Source organism: Saimiri boliviensis, chromosome 1 (genome assembly GCF_048565385.1).
Source record: "Saimiri boliviensis isolate mSaiBol1 chromosome 1, mSaiBol1.pri, whole genome shotgun sequence".
Lineage (NCBI taxonomy): Eukaryota > Metazoa > Chordata > Mammalia > Primates > Cebidae > Saimiri > Saimiri boliviensis.
Genome location: NC_133449.1, coordinates 166,339,229 through 166,361,935, shown reverse-complemented (window position 1 = coordinate 166,361,935; position 22,707 = coordinate 166,339,229). Strand labels below are relative to the sequence as shown.

The 22,707-nt window shown below is 40.6% G+C and overlaps 1 protein-coding gene across 7 annotated transcripts in view; it reads left to right on the top strand.

Moving 5' to 3' along the window:
• The window catches only part of FAM13B (family with sequence similarity 13 member B), a 98,454-nt gene that overhangs the window by 29,247 nt on the left and 46,500 nt on the right, over positions 1-22,707 (top strand). For 4 of the 7 annotated variants that reach the window (XM_010344497.3, XM_039475355.2, XM_039475324.2 and 1 more), the window contains one exon: positions 7,862-8,019. In XM_010344497.3, the coding sequence (XP_010342799.1) occupies positions 7,862-8,019 (158 nt within the window). Of the gene's footprint in view, positions 1-2,677; positions 2,774-7,861; positions 8,020-22,707 lie in introns of all 7 variants that reach the window. The other 3 variants (XM_010344496.3, XM_010344495.3, XM_074379897.1) reach the window with 1 other exon arrangement.

Below are 22,707 nucleotides of genomic sequence, written 5' to 3'. Positions count from 1 at the left end.
CACCATGTTGGCCAGGTTGATCTCGAACTCCTGACATCAAGTGATCTGCCTGCTTCTGGCTTCCAAAGTGCTGAGATGATAGGCATGAGCCACTGCACCCGGCCTGTTTTCTTTGTTTCAGTTCAGTGATTTTCAAAAATACGAGTAACGGCTGATCAAAATGAAATAGTATACATGATGTTTGTGTCATTTATTTTTGACATTTCTAAGATGATTTGACTTCTAAGAATGGTAATGCCAACTTAATATTTATATTTGACTTCTGTAGAGTCTACAGAGTATGCCTTGATTATGTTTTATATTTTGCTATAATTCTGCAATAATTTCCTTTCTTCCATAGTTTGCTCATGCATGCTGAAGTATCTATATCTCACATGTATTGTATCAGTAGTTTTGTATTAAGCACTAGAAAAATTGACTTAAAATACATTGTGCTGGCCGGGCGCGGTGGCTCAAGCTTGTAATCCCAGCACTTTGGGAGGCCGAGGCGGGTGGATCACGAGGTCAAGAGATCGAGACCATCCTGGTCAACATGTGAAACCCCGTCTCTACTAAAAACACAAAAAATTAGCTGGGCATGGTGGCGCGTGCCTGTAATCCCAGCTACTCAGGAGGCTGAGGCAGGAGAATTGCCTGAGCCCAGGAGGCGGAGGTTGCGGTGAGCCGAGATCATGCCATTGCACTCCAGCCTGGGTAACAAGAGCGAAACTCCATCTCAAAAAAAAAAAAAAAAAATACATTGTGCTGGCTGGGCACCAGTGGCTCACGCCTGTAATCCCAGCACTTTGGGAGGCTGAGGTGGGTGGATCATGAGGTCAGGAGTTCAAGACCAGCCCGGTCAACATGGTGAAACCCTGTCTCTACTAAAAATAGAAAAATTAGCCGGGCTTGGCGGGTGCCTGTAATTCCAGCTACTCAGGAGGCTGAGACAGAGAATTACTTTAATCTGGGAGGCAGAGGTTGCAGTTAGCCGACATCACACCACTACACTCCAGCTTGGGCAATAGAACGAGATTCCATCTCAAAAAAAAGAAAAATACATTGTACTTGGCATTCAATAGAATGGTGAGGCGCCGTCAGGTAGTGTTGAATTCTGCATGTTTGCCTATGGATAGAAAAAAGGACATTAGGCCAGGTGAGGTGGCCTGCACCTGTAGTCCCAGCACTTTGGGAGGCTGAGACAGGTGGATTGCTTGAGGCCAGGAGTTTCAGACAAGCCTGGTGAACAGGGCAAAACCCATCTCTACTAAAAATACAAAAATTATTCGGATGTGCCACTCTGGAGCTTCAGGCACAAGAATCGCCTGAATCTGGGAGGCAGAGGTTGCAGTGAGCCGAGATTATGCCACTGCACTCCAGCCTTGGTGACAGAGTGAAACCCTGTCTCAAAAAAAAAGAAAAAATGATGTTAGCATATTTAGCTATGCTTAATAAATGAAGTACTGCAGTGGGTCCTGACAGACATGCTGTAGATTTAATTATCTTGTCCCATGTTGTTAATTATCAGAATCTATTTTCTTATCAATTGTTACTATGTTTCTGGAATGTAGGTGATTTACAAATAACAAAAGTACAGATTTAAAGTTTTTTGGTAAGTGGATTTGATAACTTCAGTTTGATTAGTGAAGCAGAATTGATAAGGTATTTAAGTAAACATAAGTATCAAACTGAGCACAATTTGATTGTGTTCTTAAATATTTTAAATTTCTTTTTTTTTTTTTTTTGAGACGGAGTTTCGCTCTTGTTGCCCAGGCTGGAGTGCAATGGCGCGATCTCGGCTCACCGCAACCTCCGCCTCCTGGGTTCAGGCAATTCTCCTGCCTCAGCCTCCTGAGTAGGTGGGATTACAGGCACGTGCCACCATGCCCAGCTAATTTTTTGTATTTTTAGTAGAGACGGGGTTTCACCATGTTGACCAGGATGGCCTCGATCTCTTGACCTCGTGATCCACCCGCCTCGGCCTCCCAAAGTGCTGGGATTACAGGCTTGAGCCACCGCGCCCGGCCAATATTTTAAATTTCTTATCTACATATTTAAAGATGTGGGCAGACCTAACCCATCTTGGAAGTGCTTTGATTTTTCTCCTGATTTTGATATTTGAAGGAAGCAAAGTTTATCCAGTACTTAATTCTTTTATAGTCTCATCCCATTAATGCAAGTATTTGGCTATTAGAATCTTTTCCAGGTAGTAGATTTTTTTTTTTTTTTTGAGACAGAGTTTCGCTCTTGTTACCCAGGCTGGAGTGCAATGGCGCGATCTCGGCTCACCACAACCTCTGCCTCCTGGGTTCAGGCAATTCTCCTGCCTCAGCCTCCTGAGTAGCTGGGATTACAGGCATGTGCCACCATGCCCAGCTAATTTTTTTTATTTTTAGTAGAGACGGGGTTTCCCTATGTTGACCAGGATGGTCTCGATCTCTTGACCCTGTGATCCACCTGCCTCGGCCTCCCAAAGCGCTGGGATTACAGGCGTGAGCCACCACGCCCGGCCAGGTAGTAGATATTTTTATTAATAATATGAGAGAGAGAGAGGTGGCTGGAGATGATGAACAGCGAGTGCTTGAAGGATGATCCAGAGTCAAGTGGATTTTGTATATAGATCCTTAAATGAATGAGAATCCGGTAGAGTGGTTTGAAGATGGAGGTGATAACGATGTTTCTTTATACGTTTGAGAAGGCAGGTAGCAGCATTCTCCACAAGCTGGAGTCTGGAGAGCAGGCATTTCACGAGGCCCTAGAGAAGGGAATTACAGCAGTCAAAGAAAGAAGAGATGTAAGTATGGATGAGGGTTTTCTATAAGTAGAGTTGAGGCAGCTGCATAGGTAGAGAAGGTCAAAATAACTTCTGAACAAAATAGTGTTGATAAGCAGAAGGTCATGTTGACAAGGAGAGGACCAAGAAAAACTTTGAATATTCGTGTGGGGTAAGGAGAGCATTTTAACCCAACTTCTTTAATACTTACTCTGGCTCAAAATAATTGAGTCAGTTCTTAGTGCAGGAAGCTACACTGGGAGGCCTGGAAGTTGGGAGGGGAAAGAAGAAAACCCAACAGGTAATTGTTCGTTGTATTTTAGTTGGCTGTTGGTGGAAATAGTAGAGACTATCAATTTCCATAAAGCTTATTGAATTGAATATAACATATTCAATATAATCGAGTATAAGGCTTTCATAGTTCCTCAGAGCTATTGACTTTAGACACAAAATGATTTTATTTATTTTATAATTTTTTTGACAGGGTCTCACTGTGCCACCCAGGCTGGAGTGCAGTGGCATGGTCATAACTTACTGTAACCTCGAAGTTTTGGGCTCAAGTGATCTTTCCACCTCAGTTTCTTGAGTATTTGGAACTACAGGCATGTGTTACAATGCTTGGCTAATTTTTTTTTTTTTTGACAGAGTTTCCCTCTTGTTACCCAGGCTGGAGTGCAAGGGTGCAATTTTGGCTTATTGCAACCTCCACTTCCCGGGTTCAAGTGATTCTCTTGCCTCAGCCTCCTGAGTAGCTGGGATTACAGGCATGTGCCACCATGCCCAGCTAATTTTGCATTTTTTGTAGAGACGTGGTTTCTTTATGTTGGTCAGGCTGGTCTCGAACTCCCAGTCTCATATGATCCATCCCCCCCCCCTCCGCCTCCCAAAGTTCTGGGATTACAGGCATGATGCTTGGCTAATTTTTAAAAATTTTTGTGGAGACAGAGTTTTGCTGTGTCGCCCAGGTTGGTCTTGAACTCTTGGCCTCAAGCAGTCCTTCTGCCTTGGCCTCTTGAAGTGTTGATATTACAGGTGTGAGTCACCATACCTGGCCTCACAAAATGATTTTTAAAAGTGTGATATAACATATGTTAAAATAGTCCAGGCGTGGTAGCTCACACCTGTAATCCCAGCACTGTGGGAGGCTGAGGTGGCTGGATTACCTGAGGTCAGGAGTTCCAGACCAGCCTGGCCAACCTGGTGAAACACTGTACTAAAAATACAAAAATTAACCAGCTGCAGAGGCATGCATCTGTAATCCCAGCTACTCGGGAGGCTGAGGCAGGAGAATTGCTTGAACCCTTGAGGTGGAGGTTGCTGTGAGCTGAGATTGTACCATTGCATTCAGCCTGATTGACAGAGCAAGACTCTGTCTCAAAAATAAATAAAACTATGTTAAAAATAATAATATCTCTGTACCATAAAGGAGTGAGCTGAATAAGTTTTTATTCTGTTTTAAAAGTCTTTAAATTTTTTTCTGATGTTTTGCTTTTGTGCCCAAGCTTTTATTAATAAACCCAAATAATTCCCATAATTCCTTTCCCTCACCGTTATTTATTTATTTATTTTTTTGGAGACAGTCTCTCTCTGTCACCCAGGCTGGAGTGCAGTGGTGTGATCTTGGCTTGCTGCAACCCCTACCTCCTAGGTTCAAGCAATTCTCCTGCCCCAGGCTCTTGAGTAGCTGGGACTGCAGGTGCTCGCCACCATGCCTGGCTGATTTTTGTATTTTTAGTAGAGATGGGGTTTAGCCATGTTGGCCAGACTGGTCTCAAACTCCAGGGCTCATGTCATCCATCTACCTTAGCCTCCCAAAGTGCTGGGGTTATAAGCATGAGCCAGTGCACTCCACCCCCTTTTATACTTCTGAAAACTTTTTTTTTTTTTGGCCAGTGTTTTCCTTACTTAGATTACCAGGTGGATATTCAGTACATCATCTCAACTTTCACTAGTTATTAAATACATAGATGAGGAAAGAGGTTAATTTTCCATTTGATGTATTTTAAAACCTGATCTGTCATTTGAGATTTTCACCTTTGTGTAGAAACCTTACCTCTCAGTTAATCACTTAGGCCAATTATTTTTCAGTCTTTATCAGCATTATACATGATGTGGGATAGACTAGGTAAGACATTTAGAAGCACAACAAATTATACAGAATATGCTGCATGTACTTTAAATGTAAACTAAATGGTGCACTTTTTTTTTTTTGAGACAAAGTCTTGCTCTGTCGCCCAGATTGAAGTGCAGTGGTGCAGTCTTGGCTCACTGCAACCTCTGCCTCCTGGGTTCAAGCAATTCTTGTGTCTCAGCCTTCCAAGAGCTGGGATTACAGGCACATACCACCACATCCAGTTAATTTTTGTATTTTTAGGATAGGTTGGATTTGGCTATGTTGGCCAAAATCTCGATCTTGGGTGATTTCGATCTTCTGGTCTCAAGTGATCCACCCACCTTAGCCTCCCAAAGTGCTGGGATTACAGATGTGGGTTACCACGCCTGGCCTAACAATTGTTAATAATGACTTTTTAGTTACCCATCTGACTAGTGATCTCTATAGACCTGTGGTGGAGACCTCCTGCTTTAGCTAATTTGTAGTTTGAATGGTAGATACTCTCTTCATTTATGTAAGAAAATGGCCGGGCACGGTGGCGCAAGCCTGTAATCCTAGCACTTTGGGAGGCCGAGGCGGGCGGATCACGAGGTCGAGAGATCGAGACCATCCTGGTCAACATGGTGAAACCCCGTCTCTACTAAAAATACAAAAAATTAGCTGGGCATGGTGGCACATGCCTGTAATCCCAGCTACTCAGGAGGCTGAGGCAGGAGAATGCCTGAACCCAGGAAGCAGAGGTTGCAGTGAGCCGAGACCGCGCCATTGCACTCCAGCCTGGGTCACAAGAGGGAAACTCCGTCTCAAAAAAAAAAAAAAAAACATAATGTCAGGCTGGGCGCGGTGGCTCAAGCCTGTAATCCCAGCACTTTGGGAGGCCGAGGCGGGTGGATCACGAGGTCAAGAGATCGAGACCATCCTGGTCAACATGGTGAAACCCTGTCTCTACTAAAAATACAAAAAATTAGCTGGGCATGGTGGCGCGTGCCTGTAATCCCAGCTACTCAGGAGGCTGAGGCAGGAGAATTGCCTGAACCCAGGAGGCGGAGGCTGCAGTGAGCCGAAATCATGCCATTGCACTCCAGCCTGGGTAACAAGAGCAAAACTTCATCTCAAAAAAAAAAAAAGAAAAGAAAATGATGCTACATGTAGAAACTATAAAAGAAATGACAACAATTTAAGTTACAATGATAGGCATCATTGCTTATTATGTATAGACATTGCTGAAGAGGTTATGTTTATTAATTCTTTGAGCCAGCTCTGTGAGGTAGTTAGTATAGCATCTCTGTTTTATGCTTAAGACGGAGAAGTTTAGTTGTCAGAAATAGGGGCAAGTAGAGATGTGTGAATATAGATATTTCTGCCTCTGATGCCTACCTTTTAACTATTGTATTATACTTTATTTAATTTTGAGACAGTCTTATTCTGTTACCCAGGTTGGAGTGCAGTGGCACAATCATGGCTCTGTGCAAGCTTGACCTCCTGGGCCCAAGTGATTCTCCTACCTCAGCCTCCCGAGTAGTCACTATAGGCACATGCCACTATGCCTGGCTAATTTTTGTATGTTTTGTAGCGACAAGGTTTCACCATGTTGCCCAGGCTGGTCTGAAATTCCTGGTTTCAAGGATTCCAACCACCTCAGCCTCTCAAAAGTGCTGGGATTATAGGTGTGAGCCACTGTACCTACCCTGTATTATATTTTAAAATAGGCATTCTGTACTTGATTAGGAGTGTGATAGAATATCACAGTGTAATTACCTTTCTTTTGGTTGCAGTTTTACTTTCTGATGGTATTCTAGTATTCTAACAACTGTTTTTGTCTATCAGGAAAAATACACTATTACATGTAGTAAACACTTATTCTAGATATTTATATTGCGTTTTTCTAGAACGGAGAAAAAGCATACTTTTATTGCTCAGCATCTTTAATGACTAGTATTAATTTATATTAAGCCATTCTATAGATAGTTTCTTCTTTGGGATAACTTAAAAACTCATTTGAAAATATTTTGCTGGTTTTCCTTCTCCAATATTTCAGTATCTTTCTAGTAGACTGATTACCTACCTAGCCATTTTGATAATGGAGGGTGTTTTAGAGCTTCTGCTAGGAAGAGAATTATAACCCTGACTTGTGCTTACTGGTCAGAATATGAGTTCTTCCTTGTAGGATCCCATCTCTTCATAAATAATTCAATCTGAATCACTTAGAAGTTAGCTGACATTTTCTACAATGTAGCTAACATCTTAAGGCACCATGTTTTTTTTTTTTTTTTTTTTGCCCTTCTTTTTTTCACACTTACTCTGTATTAAAATGACTTAACACATCTGGCAATCAGATTAATTAGAAGTCTGTTGTAAGTGTTACATTTACAAAACTAGATAGAAAATTAAGTGTTCTTTTTTTTTTTTTTTTTTTTAGACGGGAGTTTCGCTCTTGTTACCCAGGCTGGGGTGCAATGGCGCGATCTTGGCTCACCGCAACCTCCGCCTCCTGGGTTCAGGCAATTCTCCTGCCTCAGCCTCCTGAGTAGCTGGGATTACAGGCACGCGCCACCATGCCCAGCTAATTTTTTGTATTTTTAGTAGAGACGGGGTTTCACCATGTTGACCAGGTTGGTCTCGATCTCTCGACCTTGTGATCCACCAGCCTCGGCCTCCCAAAGTGCTGGGATTACAGGCTTGAGCCACCGCGCCCGGCTGAAAATTAAGTGTTCTTAATGTGAATTATACCTTATGGGTTTACTTATATTCCTGGTAATATGCTAATTTTACAGTCATTACCTCCTGCTTCAAAGTGTTACATTTGTCTGGTTGCAATTTTATTTTGATGTGAGAAAGTTGGCAGTTACTTACTCCATAAGAGAGATTGGTCCTAGGAAATGAGAAAATAAAAATGAGTTGTTTGTGTTTAAAATTTTCATCGAATAATATGTCTTAGACTTGCTAATTAACAGTTTCATTACATTTTAATTCTGAATTTCCTTTTATTTATATAGGTTAATGAACTTTCTGAGGAAGAGGAAGATGAAAAGCTGGATCATATTGAAGAACTTCCAGAAGAGGGTGCAGAAAAATCAGATGACATGCCAGAGGTGGTACAATTAAGGATGACTGAAAATATCTTGGAATCAAATAGTGTTACAGCATCAACAAGGTAATAGCTCAGTTGAATTAACTTTAGCTTTTAAGTGTGTCATTCCAAGTGTAGACTCACTCAAGCACTCGGGAACACAAACTATATGTGAAGGTTTGGCATTTGTGAGTGAAAAAGAGCAAGAAGTAAAATTGTAAATTTAAAGATGTAGTGTTGCTAAGGAATTTTCAGTTATTAGTGTTACTACCTTTTTTCAAAAATATAACATCTTACAAATATTACTTCTTAAAGTTTATTTGTTTTGTATTAGCTTATTAATTGGGCTGGAGAAAATTTTAGAACCTCTGGAAGTAGTATCATTGGAGAAGGATACAGTGGCTGAATTGACTTGTATATCCTGCTTCCAGGCTACAATTAGTTATAACTAGGCTGTAAGGATGGAACTCTGATCCATTAAGATAGTGCTTTCCAATTGTTCTCATGTATAAAATGCCAGTATTTACATGGCATACTGGATAAATTCGATAAATGATAAATGTGGTAGGCTGAAGGCCCTATCACAGCACATAGCTGGGACCATTTGGCAAACTATTAAGGAAGCTTTAGAGAATTCAAGAGAAAAAGTGAACCTTTCTGTGGCTTTTAATAAGTATTTCCAGACTACTTAAAGGACATGACCCAGTTTACATTATCATACTTCCTCTGTGGATCGTTAGGCCTGCTAAATTCTATGCTAGTTTTATGGAAAGCTCCATGGTTTAGTAACCCTTTCTAATTAGGAGGATACAGCTGTATATTTAATCCACTAGATATTTTTCATTTAATTTGTGTTCAGTGGAATGGTGGTTAAAAAGAAGAGGCAGTAATAATTTGAGTCAGAAAGCAAAATGTCATTTAAAAGTAACTGGTAATATCTAAGGGAAGAACTGGATAATGCCATTTAGGAAAATAACAAAGTAATTTTGAGAGTCTGCTGCAAAATACAACTATTACATTTCTCTGTAGGCCTCTGGATCTTTATATTATGTATGGTTTCTTCAAACGTGATCATAATTCTAATATATTAAAATGTTTATTCTATCTGTTGCCTAATTTAGCATTTTGTTTTTGCTTTTATGTGTGTTTATATGACCTTCTAATATTTTTGATGGTCTCTTAGCTGTATTTTAATTATATATTAAGGTATCTGTATGTTCAGATATTGTCTGTATTCGAACTATTTTTTTTTTTTTTTTGAGGCGGAGTTTCGCTCGTTACCCAGGCTGGAGTGCAATGGCGTGATCTCGGCTCATCGCAACCTCTGCCTCCTGGGTTCAGGCAATTCTCCTGCCTCAGCCTCCTCAGTAGTTGGGATTACAGGCATGTGCCACCATGCCCAGCTAATTTTTCTGTATTTTTAGTAGAGACGGGGTTTCACCATGTTGACCAGGATGGTCTTGATCTGTTGACCTCGTGATCCACCTGCCTCGGCCTCCCAAAGTGCTGAGATTACAGGCTTGAGTCACCATGCCCGGCCTGTATTCGAACTATTATTCTTTTTTCTTGATATTTTGAACTGTTTCAGCTAGCTCGTCAGTACTGTACTGCTATTGAAAAAAACCACCTTTGTTCTTTGGCCCTTTTTTCCTTCTTTTAAATTATTTGGATAAATTTGCTGTAATCAAAGAGTGAACCTTTCGCTGGCTTTTGATAAATATTTCTGGAGTACTTAAAGGGTGTGACCCAGTTTACATTGTCACTTGCAGTATTTTCTTGAACCTTACAGCAATAAATTTAAATGGGTGCTTTAAATTTTGTTAATTAATTTTTTTTGGGAGGGGGGTGCCCAGCCTGTTGCCCAGGCTGGAGTGCAGTGGCACAATCTCGACTTACTGCAACCTCTTCCTCCTGGGTTCAAATGATTCTCATGCCTCAGCCTCCCAAGTAGTTGGGACCACAGGCACATGTCACCTAATTTTTGTCACCTAGCATTCACAGCTAATTCTTGTATTTTAGGAGAGATGGGGTTTCACCATGTTGGCCTGGCTGGACTCAAACTCCTGGCCTCCAGTGATCCATTCTCCTCTGCCTCCCAAAGTGTTGGGATTATAGGCATGAGCTACTGTACCAGGCCTCTAATTTTGTTAATTGGAGCTCTGCTCTCTAATAAGGTGGCCACTAGCTCCTTCTGTGTATTTATTATTATTTAATGACAGGGTCTCTTGCTCTGTCATCCAGTCTGAAGTGCAGTGGCACAGTCACAACTCACTTAAAGCCTCCACTTCCTAGGCGCAAGAGATATTCCTGCCTCAGCCTCTTGTGTAGCTGGGACCACAGGTGCTCGTTACCATGCCTAGCTAGTTTTTGTGTTTTATAGAGATGGGGTTTCATCATGTTGCCTGAGCTGGTCTTGAGCTCCTGGGCTTACACGTATGAGCCACTGTTCCCAACCACTAGTAGCAGTACAACATAACTACTTTTTGGTGGTATCTGTTGCCTTGTTATAATACTTTTCAGCCGGGCGCGGTGGCTCAAGCCTGTAATCCCAGCACTTTGGGAGGCCGAGGCGGGTGGATCACGAGGTCGAGAGATCGAGACCATCCTGGTCAACATGGTGAAACCCCGTCTCTACTAAAAATACAAAAAATTAGCTGGGCATGGTAGCACGTGCCTGTAATCCCAGCTACTCAGGAGGCTGAGGCAGGAGAATTGCTTGAACCCAGGAGGCGGAGGTTGCGGTGAGCCGAGATCGCGCCATCGCACTCCAGCCTGGGTAACAAGAGTGAAACTCCGTCTCAAAAAAAAAAAAAAAAAAAAAAAAAACAACTTTTCAGTGTTTAAATGTAAACTTAAACTAATTAAAATTAAAATTTAAAAATTACTTCCATAGTGTGCTGGCCACATTTCAAGTGCTCAGTAGCCACACATGTATCAAGTGACTATCATGTTGGACAGTGCAGATACAGAACATTTTTTTTTTTTGAGGTAGAGTTTCGCTCTTGTTGCCCAGGCTGGAGTGCAATGTCATGATCTCTGCTCACTGCAACTCTGTCTCCCGGGTTCAAGCGAGTCTCCTGCCCAGCCTCCTGAGTAGCTGGGATTACAGCTGGGATTACAGGCATGCACCACTATGCCCAGTTAATTTTGCATTTTTAGTAGAGATGGGGTTTCTTTATGTTGATCAGGCTGGTCTTGAACTCCTGACCTCAGGTGATCCGCCTGCCTTGGATCCTAAAGTGCTGCGATTATAGGCATGAGCCACTGTGCCCGTCCTGATATAGAACTTTTCTATCATTGCAGAAATTTCTTTTGGAGAGTGCTGATTTAGACAAGTGAATTCATTAAGTATTTACCAGCAAGTTTAAGTATTGTTTCAAATACATATTACTCATAGCTTCTCTCTGATCATCTGTCTGGTTTTGTAGAGAATCCTCCTTTCCTCCAACATAGTCATTTTATGAAATTATGTTTTTTTTTTTGAGACAGAGTCTTGCTCTGTCACCCAGGCTGGAGTGCAGTGGCTTGATCTCGGCTCACTGCAACCTCTGCCTCCAAGGTTCAAGTGATTCTCTGGCCTCTCAATTAGCTGGGATTACAGGCCTGTGCCACCACACCCAGCTAATTTTTCATTTTTAGTAGAGATGAGGTTTCCATGTTGGCCAGTCTGGTCTTGAACTCCTAACTTCAGGTGATTCGCCCACCTCACCTCCCAAAGTGCTGGGGTTACAGGTGTGAGCCACCACACCTGGCCGGTTGTCAGGATTCTTTAATTGCAGGTCCTAGAAACATTCTGGTTAAAGTATAGAAAAAGCAATTTATTAATAAGAAGGATTCTGGGCTACAGTCAAATGGAAATTCAAAGATAAGAACATGGGCAGCTTTGTGAAGTTTAGAAATACAGGGGCATTGAAGAATCTCTTCAGCCTTTGGCTGTTGCTATGAGAGTTCTGTCTGTTATTCTGCTTAGAAGTAAATACCTGTAGGGTGGTGGGAGAGGATCTGCCCTACATTTAGTGAGGCGTCTATTCCCCTAGCCAGCGCAGAACTGGTTATTGTGATTTATGTGTATCTGAGGATTGTGTAGGATGGAGGGAGGAGCTAGTTTCCCGTGGGAAAACAGGGCTATTGCCAAAATGTTGGGGTGGGGATATTAGGCAGATGTGTCTACCATTTTGGTCTCCTAGATTTAGTGATGATATTTATATGTTTCCGTTAATACCTATACATTTTCATTTTATTTTAGTTTTGGCTGATAAAGTATCTAAAGATTAAAAAGTGCCCAGGCAGGGCTATGTTGGCTCACTGCAATGTCTGCCTCCTAAATTCCTGATTCTCCTGCCTCAGTCTCCTTAGTAGCTGAGATTACAGGTGCCCACCACCATACCTGGCTGTTTTTTGTATTTTTAGTAGAGACAGGGTTTTACCATGTTGGCCAGGCTGGTGTCTTGAATTCTTGACCTCTAGTGATCCGCCCATCTCAGCCTTTCAAAGTATTAGGATTACAGGCATGAGCCACCACACCCAGCTCCCATTGAAGTATGTTATTTCTAATCCCCAGTAGTCTACTTAAGCTTCTTTACTGTTTCTTATAAATATAAAAATACTTCACTGAGTCTAGTTGATTTCATTAGTATAATGTATCTGTTGTTTTAAAAAATAACAGATCATTTATTTTATTTTACTATTTTTCTGTGAACTCTTCAGAGAGTTAAGAGCATTTCCTTCCTTTTGTTAAATCCCTTCAAAGTCTCTCTATTGAAGGAGCCAAAAATTCTTAACTGGCATGTAAGGTTCTATTCTGTATACACATTCTGCCCCAACCCACCCCTAACTGCTGTACCCTTTCTTCCTTTATCTCTTGGTTGCTCTTTCTTTGGTCATTCTCCTTTGGCCATAATAAAATTCCTTAATTCATCAGTCATGTTCTACCTTTGAGCCTTTGCTCTGGACTATTCCTTCTGTTTGGATAGATGTGCCCCTAGATAGCTGCATGGTTCTCTCACTATGTTCAGTTCTTTGCTCAGATGTCACTTTCTCAGTGATAACCACCTCTTCCTCCTTTCTTGAGCTCCCTTAGCCTATTCTATTTTGTCCAAAACTCTTATAACCATCTAACATACGTTTATTGTTGTTATGGTGTATCTTCCAGCCCTAGAAAGTAAATGATGAGACAGCAGGATTTTGTTTACTCATGTATTTATAACACTTAGGATACTGTCTGCTACAGAATAGGCACTCAGTATACATGTTGAATGAATAGAGCTTTAGAAGCAAGATGGAATTTTCTTGAATGTTCAACTTAATATGATTAAAATTACATATATAGCAAATGTTTCAGTGTTCTGTGATAGAAGAGATATAAAACATATTCTTTGATACTACCTTGGGTGAAAGGAAAGTCGGGGAGAAATTTCCCTAGAATGCGTAGGGCTTAGTATATAGGGGACTTTGAATGAATTTGAAACAGGAGATTGAATTTTTAGTAATTAACTAAAAGTTCACTTTCAGTGTCATCTTTTTTAGTATTCCTATGAAGTAGTTTGCAAACATTTACTGGAAATATTAGGTAGCCTGCTTTGTATTTCTCTTAAGAAGTAGCCTAGGAAAATGTTGGAATCCTAAGAGAAATAAAGACTTCGGGAATGGTTTAAGTTAGCAGTTCTCAAACTTTTGGTCTCAAATGTTAGTGCCCTTATAAAAAGTTATTGAGGATTCCAATGAGCGTTTGTTACTGTGGACTATACTTGTTGATACTTACCACATTAGATATAAAAACAGAAAATTTAACCACAGGAAGTATTTCTTTGCCAAGTTGTACTTTGGAAGGATGCTGCTGCTGCTGCTGCCTCTTTTTTTTGAGATAGAGTCTTGCTCAGTTGCCCAGGCTGGAGTGCAGTGGCACAGTCTTGGCCCACTGCAGTCTCTGCTTCCAGGGTTCAAGGGATTATCTCACCTCAACCACCCAAGTAGCTGGGACTGCCAATATGTGCCAGCATACCTGACTAATTTTTGTTATTTTAACAGATGGTGTTTAGCCATGTTGGCCAGGCTGATCGCAAACCCCTGACTTTAAGTGATCTGCCTGCCTCAGCTTCCCAAAGTGTTGGAATTATAGGTATAAGCCACTATACCCAGCCTGGGTGCTTCTGTTTGTAGCTGAAATATAACTATTTATGACCTCATGGGTTTTTATTCATAAATTCTTTCTCCTTTATTAGTTTTAAGTTTGTGCTTCTCAGATATTTTGGTTATACAACCCCCTTACACACTTAAAAATTATTGGGCACTCTAAAGGACTTTTGCTTCAATGTATTATATCTATTGGTGTTTATGATATTAGGAATTAAAACTGAGAAAATTAGTTAATTTTTTAATTTTTTTGAGACAGGGTTGCTCAGGCTAGAGTGCAGTGGCATGATCATAGCTCACTGCAGCCTTGACTTTTCAGGTTCAAGTGACCTTCCCACCTCAGCTTTGTGAATAGCTGGGACTACAGGCACGCACCACCACACCCAACTACTATTTTTTATTTTTTGTAGACACAAGGTCTCATTATGTTGCCCTGGCCAATCTCAAGCTCCCAGGCACAAGTGATCCTCCAGCCTTGGTCTCCTTAAAGTGCTGGGATTACTGGGCCTTATTTATTTTTTTTAAATAACAATAAGTATATTACATGTTAGTGTGATGTTTCTTTTAAAATGAAAAGTAACTGTTTTCTAATTCCCTAAACTTTTTTAGTGGCATTGTTTTACATTTTTGCAAATCTCTTGAATGTCTAACGTGAAGGATTCTTACATTTTCTTCTCTATTTAATTTGTACCTGTTAAGATCTGGAAGTTTTGGTATTAAGATGTGGGGCCTTTGGGAGGTTATTAGGCCATGGGGGTGGGAGTCTCATGAATTAGACTAGAGCCCTTATAAAAGACCTGAGAAAAGACTTCTTACCTCTTTCTCTAAATGGGAGTATAGTGAATAAAGTCTTATCAGTGGGCCCTCACCAGACACTTTCTGCTGGTGCCTTGATCTCAGACTTCTCAGCTTCCAGAACTGTGAGAAATAAATTTGTTTCCTCAGTGTATGGCATTTTGTTATAGTAACCCGAATGGACAGAAAATTGGTGCTGAGGAGTGGGTGCTGCTGTAACAAATACTTAAAATGTGGAAGTTGCTTTGGAACTGGGTAATGGGGTAGAGGCTGGAAGAGTTTTGAGGAACATGCTAGAAAAGCCTGTATTGCTGTCAATGGGCCATGAAGGGTGATGCTGGCGAGGGCTCAGAAAGAAAGGGAGAAGAGCTTTAGAGAAAGTCTCAGTTTTCTTAGAGAATACTAAGTGGTTGTGAATAAGAATGATAAAGGCCGTTCTAATGAGGTCTCATAGAAATGAGAAACATGTTATTAGACAGTAGAGGAAAGGTGTGGCAAAGAAATTGGCTGAATTGTGTTCGTGGTCTAGTGTTTTGTGGAACATAAAACTTGGGAGCTGTGAAATTAGATTTGGCTGAGGAAATACTATCTAAGGAAAGTATTGAAGGAGTTGCCTGGTTCCTCTTGATTGCTTATCGTAAAATGTAAGGAGAGAGGAATGATTTAAAGATGGAATTGTTAAAAGGGAAGCAGAACTTAAAGATTTGGAAAATTCTCAGCCTATTGGTATTATAAAGAACAAGAAAGCTTATTAGAGAGAGGTCACCAAAGGTGTGGCCAGACTGCCATCTAATAAGGAGGTTAGTCATCTAAAAAAAAGCCAGGACCTTTGTCCAAGACAGTGGAAGAATAACCCTGGCTCACATATGTAATTCCAGCACTTTGGGAGGTTAAGGCCAGGAGTTTGAGACTAGCCTGAGCAACATAGTGAAACCTCATCTCTACAAAAAAAAAATTTTTTTTTAATGAGCTGGGTATGGTGTCATATGCCTGTGGTCCCAGTGACTCAAGAGGCTGAGGTGGGAGGATTGCTTGAGCATGGGAGGTCAAGTCTGCAGTGAGCCATGATCTCCAGCCTGGGCATCTAAGTGGGACACTGTCTCAAAAGAAAAAAAGAATGACCCTGAAGGCAGTTGAGAAATCAATTACAGGCCTTGAGTGTAAGGGCCTATGGGAGGTTGGGGGAGCCTAAATGCAAAGGAGGGGCTACCAGTGATTGGGTGGACCTTGGAGACCTTGACAAGATTCCATTATGCCTGGCATCATACTCTTCTGCCACTCTAGGTATGGCTCTGGTGTGATACAGGCAACTCCATCTCTGCCAGAGCACAGAGTGCATGAACCCAAGGGGTCTGGCTACCTCCACATTCAAGAGATGGGCTGCCCTTGTGACCCAGGCAAGAGGACCATTACAGGGATGGGGTATGGTATATTGGTCATTCGGAAAAGATTGCTTCACTGAGTTTTGTAGATATTCCAGATGTTCACACATTTGTTAAAGTTCACATTCTTTAATGTTGCTATTGATTGCATCAGAAACATCTTTAAGTACTCAGATGTTTTTGAACTTATGAAGGAGGATAGAGGCTTTCCAGAATTCTGATTTTTGCCTGAAATTTCAAATTTTGTCATGTTGTCAGTTTTTCTTAAAGTGAGAGTCTTGGTCATTTTTGAGAAAATGTCTGTCAGCATTCAAGTCCTAATAACCATGGTTTAGATGTTAGTCTATCTTTCAAGTAAAAATGGTATTCCAAAATAAAAGTGATTAGTTTTTAAAAAGTTTCAAGTGGCTGGTGAGGAAGAATACAGTGGCCACAGTACTACTAGCTTGGACTTATGCTAAGACCCCAAGCAATTTTTCTACCATTGATTTCTCATCGTCATTGTAGAAAACTTTAAACAACAATTTTAAGAATTTATTTGAGCATTTAAGGATTCATGAATCAGACAGCAGTCAAAACCAGAGGAGGTTCAGAGTGCTCCACTTTAGCAGCCTGGGCAGTGGGGCTTTTATAGACTGGATGCAGAAGTAAAGAAATAACTTGATTGGCTAGGCATTTACCTTACTTCGATATGATCCAGTGGAAATTTCCTAGGTAGAGGTTAGTTGGTGGGTTTTCATTAGTCATCTTACTGTTGACATTAGGTTTCAGTTTACTTACCTGGGAAGCCAAGGCACTGGAGCCGTTTCAGCCTCATGGCCTCCTAATTAAAAAAATTTCGAAAATATGCAAATGTCAGGATAGTGAAAAGGGCAAGTGGTATGAAGGTAGTTCTTCTACTAACTGTTTTATAGAAAGGGCTTCAAGTACTCTCAGGTTTACAGACAACTTTTTGTTATTTCTATAGTTGTCATGTTTTGTTAAGATTTAAGCTGTGTTGAGAGTGGAAAAAATGGTGGAGTTTGAGGTGTGAGCAGCCTATGGTGCATGCATGGAAAAGCAGTAGTTTTGGTCGATTGATCCTGAGGTTCAGTCTAATCTGTGAAGTCCACGGAAATCTCAAGATCGTTTCTGAATTGTGGCTTTATATCCACACATTTATCATTTTTTATATTTAAATGTACAAATTTTAGGGCAATTTTTACCTTTAAAAAATGTGAAGAGAGGCCAGGCTTGGTGGCTCACGCCTGTAATCCCAGCACTTTGGGAGTCTGAGGCTGGTGAATCACGATGCCAGGTGTTTGAGACCAACCTGGCCAATATGGGGAAACCCCGTCTCTACTAAAAATATGAAAATTAGCCAGGTGTGGTGGCATATGCCTGTAGGCTTAGCTACATGGGAGGCTGAGGCAGAAGAATTGCTTGAACCTGGGAGGTGGAGGTTGCAGTGAGCCAGCATCACGCCACTGCACTCCAGCCTGGGTGACAGAGTGAGACTCTGTCTCAAAAAAAAAAAAAAAGAGAGAGAGAGAAAAAGGAGATTTCTGAAAGAGCTTTTATCTTTTCTTCCCTTGCCTTATAATCTTTTCTGTGTTGTATTAAGAAAGTTTATTTTGGCTTGAAGTTTCGGATAATTTTTAATTTACGCTCATGCTTAAGAAATCACAAACCAGGCCGGGCGCGGTGGCTCAAGCCTGTAATCCCAGCACTTTGGGAGGCCGAGGCGGGTGGATCACGAAGTCGAGAGATCGAGACCATCCTGGTCATCATGGTGAAACCCCGTCTCTACTAAAAATACAAAAGCTGAAGAATTGCCTGAACCCAGGAGGCGGAGGTTGCAGTGAGCCGAGATCGCCCCATTGCACTCCAGCCTGGGTAACAAGAGCGAAACTCCGTCTCAAAAAAAAAAAAAAAAAAAAAAATCACAAACTAAAAAATGATTACTTTGTGTTAAAAAGTTCATTTAAAGTTGTGCTTCTCATGCCTTGCTAAAACTCAGTTTAGGAAGATGAAAAATTGAAATGCTCTTTGTGGTTGCTGATGCTAGGGCTTCATTCTTGTGAGTTCACTGGTTTTTGATGGTTCAATTTTTTTTTTTTTTTTTTTTTTTTTTTTTTTTTGAGACGGAGTTTCGCTCTTGTTACCCAGGCTGGAGTGCAATGGCACGATCTCGGCTCACCGCAACCTCCGCCTCCTGGGTTCAGGCAATTCTCCTGCCTCAGCCTCCTGAGTAGCTGGGATTACAGGCACGAGCCACCATGCCCAGCTAATTTTTTGTGTTTTTAGTAGAGACGGGGTTTCACCATGTTGACCAGAATGGTCTCGATCTCTCGACCTCGTGATCCACCCGCCTCAGCCTCCCAAAGTGCTGGGATTACAGGCTTGAGCCACCGCGCCCGGCTCAATTTTAGATAAGGTGCAGAAAAGAGGATGTAAGTGATTTAGGAAGAGCTGTGAGTTTAGGGTTTTAAGACTGGTTTCCACTTCATTCTGTGGATCCCCTATTATTGAGAAAATGTGCCTTCAGTTGACTAGAGGAGTATGCTAACTGTAATAGTATCTTTTTTCTTTCCTTTCATCATTGAATCATATAGTTTGCAAAATACTTCAGTTGACAGATTTTATCAGTTGACATTTTCACTGTCTAGATTCCACTTGAGTTTAAAAAGGAAGTCATATTTAGTGGAAGTACCAGAAATGTGGGGCAGTAACAAGTAGAATTTATGCTCTGGGTCATGAGAAAGTTTTATTAGAGTTTAAAAAGAAAATCTTTTAAGTTCTAGCACATGATAAATATTGACAGTTTCTCTTCCTCTTTTCCTTCTCCTATAAATGATGCATTTGATATTTTAGAGACTTGTTATGTATAACTTAGTGACTAACTTTGTAATGATGAGAAATCTTTCGGTATACTCTTGTCATTGGTATAAAGTACTCCTAAGTTGATGGGGAAAGTAAGGAAAGGATTTTTGCTTTTTTTTTTTTTTTTTTTTTTTTGAGATGGAGTTTCGCTCTTGTTACCCAGGCTGGAGTGCAATGGCGCGATCTCGGCTCACTACAACCTCCGCCTCCTGGGTTCAGGCAATTCTCCTGTCTCAGCCTCCCGAGTAGCTGGGATTACAGGCACGTGCCACCATGCCCAGCTAATTTTTTGTATTTTTAGTAGAGACGGGGTTTCACCATGTTGACCGGGATGGTCTCGATCTCTTGACCTCGTGATCCACCCGCCTCGGCCTCCCAAAGTGCTGGGATTACAGGCTTGAGCCACCGCGCCCGGCCTTGCTTTTGGTTTTAAAGGAGCATGTGATTATTATGTTTTATATGTTTATTTTTTGAAACCATAGTTTTTTATATGATAAATTTGGTATGGTTCTTAGCATGACTTATCTGGAAGCTATCCAATTTTTAGATTTGAAAGTTAGCCACAAATGCTTTTCTCAAATTGGATAATTGAACAATATTACTTTACTTATTTTGCATATTTTAGTAATTTCATATTTATAATTTGTGTCCCTGGGTATAGAAGTGTGATTAATGAAAACAGATTATTTTCTCTGCTTATAATGGATTAGGCTTATATATTCTTTAGCGAGGTCTAGCTAGATTCAAAATTTTATTCCTCTTTGCCCACCTCCTGAAAAATTGCAAAGTAATTAGGAAAAAATTGTAGACTCTTGATTGGGTACCTCCTTGTCAGTAGTGACCTCATGTTGCAGTCTGCTTCCCTTAAACTGCAGAGTGTAGCACAGCCCTACTATTTGTGGGAGGACTCAGTGCTAATAATTGCTCAGCAGTTGTTTGTTTGTTTGTTTGTTTGTTTGTTTGTTTGTTTGTTTTTTTGAGACGGAGTTTCACTCTTGTTACCCAGGCTGGAGTGCAATGGCACGATCTCAGCTCACCACAACCTCCACCTCCTGGGTTCAGGCAATTCTCCTGCTTCAGCCTCCTGAGTAGCTGAGATTACAAGCATGCGCCACCATGCCCAGCTAATTTTTTGTGTTTTTAGTAGAGACGGGGTTTCACCATGTTGACCGGGATGGTCTCGATCTCTTGACCTCGTGATCCACCTGCCTCGGCCTCCCAAAGTGCTGGGATTACAGGCTTGAGCCACCGCGCCCAGCCTGCTCAGCAGTTTTTATAAGCTCATCACTGTCCTTTACTTTGTTTTTAATGAAATCTTTGTCTGATGTTTTTGTTGGAAGATGCCAGGGTATTCAGAATGGTTTCCAAGGCTCTGTTGAACAAGTAAAGTGATCTTTACCAGAGTTAGTTGAGGCTGAGCTGCAGTACTTTTATTGAAATATTGTTTGTAGCATTAAATATTTTTACAGTTGGGAAATTAAAATAATAGTTTATTATTTTATTTGGATACAAAATATTAGTGACTAGAATAAGTGGTTGCAAGATTGATCTTATGTTTTCGAGGTGGTTATGTCATTGTAGGCAGATTTGAAAATAGAGTTAATAGCAGAATGGATAAAATGTCAGGGAATGACTATAGTCTTCAATGTTATGCTTGACTGATGACTTTAAAATATGTATGTCCCCTGTGATTTATTGTTTGTCTTTCTAGTCTAGTCTTCCTTATCTGGGGGTTTAATGAATGCAGTTAACATTTCTAGGTGGTCTTTATGGCATCTGCCTATAGTTCCTAAGTAATTTGACCTGAAGTTTTTCAGCAATTATTTTTCTTGTGTCTTTATTTTAGAACTCACATCCTTGTGATATTTATACATTTTAGCTGCAGATGCTTAGCTATATTGATACATCTTTTTTATATCTATTGGTGTGTGTGAGCCCTGGCTTATACATGAGGGCGTTTTACCCACAGGATTTGACTAAAGTATGAAAATAAAGAATAATTAATATTTGTGAAATATGAAAGCTAAGTCAACCCTTTTTGTCCTTCAGAAGCTCAGAGAACAAAGTTTTACAATTCGTTTGTGTATAGCCTAATGAATGACAACCTGACTCTTAAAGTGCAAAGTCTATTTATTTGATTTGTTTACTGTGGCTGGTGGGAGCTCCTTATTAAAAGGAGCTGTTTAGTTTTGATTGTCCTGGGATATTCTTCAGGGCTAAATAATCTTTACTCTTGCACTAATAATTGAGCTTGCTGACCACTACTTTTGTATATACTTGTAGTTTTCAGTAGCAATTAAAAGGGATAGGAAGCCAAAAGATCAACTGCCTTGTGATCTGTTCAGTTTAGGACCACTGGAGCTTTTGTCTCTTTTTGGCTCCTTTGAGTAACTGGAAATTTTATTAAACTTTATTCTTTTTGGAGGCTGATATAGATCTAGGACACTGTTTCTGAAACTTACTAGTATGAATAAGAATCATCATTGGCATTTGTTAAAAATGTAGACTCTGTCAGGCATGGTGGCTTACGCCTGTAATCCCAGTACTTTGGGAGGCCGGGGCGGGCAGATCATGAGGTCAGGAGTTTGAGACCAGCCTGACCAACATGGCGAAACTCTGTTTCTACTAAGAATACAAAAATTAGCTGAGCATGGTGGCACGCTTCTGTAGTCCCAGCTGCTTGGGAGGCTGAAGGAGGAGAATCTCTTGAGACAGGGAGATCGAGGCTGCATTGAACTTTGTTTGCGCCACTGCACTCCAGCCTGGGTGACAAAGTAAGACCCTGTCTCAAAAAAAGTTTCTAATTTTAATCAAATTTATCACTCTTTTTCTCTTGTGATTAATGCTTTTTGTGTCATGTTTAAGAAATCTTTTCCTAAATAAACATTTCTACATTATCTTCTTTCAGCTTTATTATTTTACCTTTCATGTTTAGATTTACGGTCTACCCAGAATTGATTTTATCTCTCATGTATGAGGTCAGGGTCAAGTTAACTTTTTCCATATGGATACCAAATTGTATCAGCGTTCATTTTTGAAAACATTGCCATTTCCCTGCTTTCTGTACCACCACCTTTTGTTCTAAATCTAGTGTATATGATGGTTGTTTTTCTTTTCTGTCTGCCTGTGTTTGTGTGGGTGCCATACTATTTTATTTACTTTGGCTTTATGGTATTTGAAGTTTGAGATAGAGTACAGATTTCCAACAAAATAACACTGTCATTTCAGGAGATTCTGATACAAGTGGTCCGTGGTTGACATCCCTGCTCTAGAGATGCTGTGAGAGAGCTCCCAAATTCTTGCCTAGTATATTTACCTGTGTTTATAGTTATAAAAGCATATTATTAAAGGGAGCCATTGTGATACACAGTTGCACACATTGTTTATGCTTGCACATGTAAAAACAATTTCTGGTATTTTGTAATTTTTATGAGCACCAACGATTTCAGAACAGTCCATCGTATGTATCCTGGTCGATTTTATATATTCATTTGCTGATATTTCTTTCTTAAAAATAATTCTACAAATATAGTAAAATGTTAATTATAGACTCTCAACATTGGGCTGTACGTGTTCTTGTACAGTTTATTTTCACTTCTCT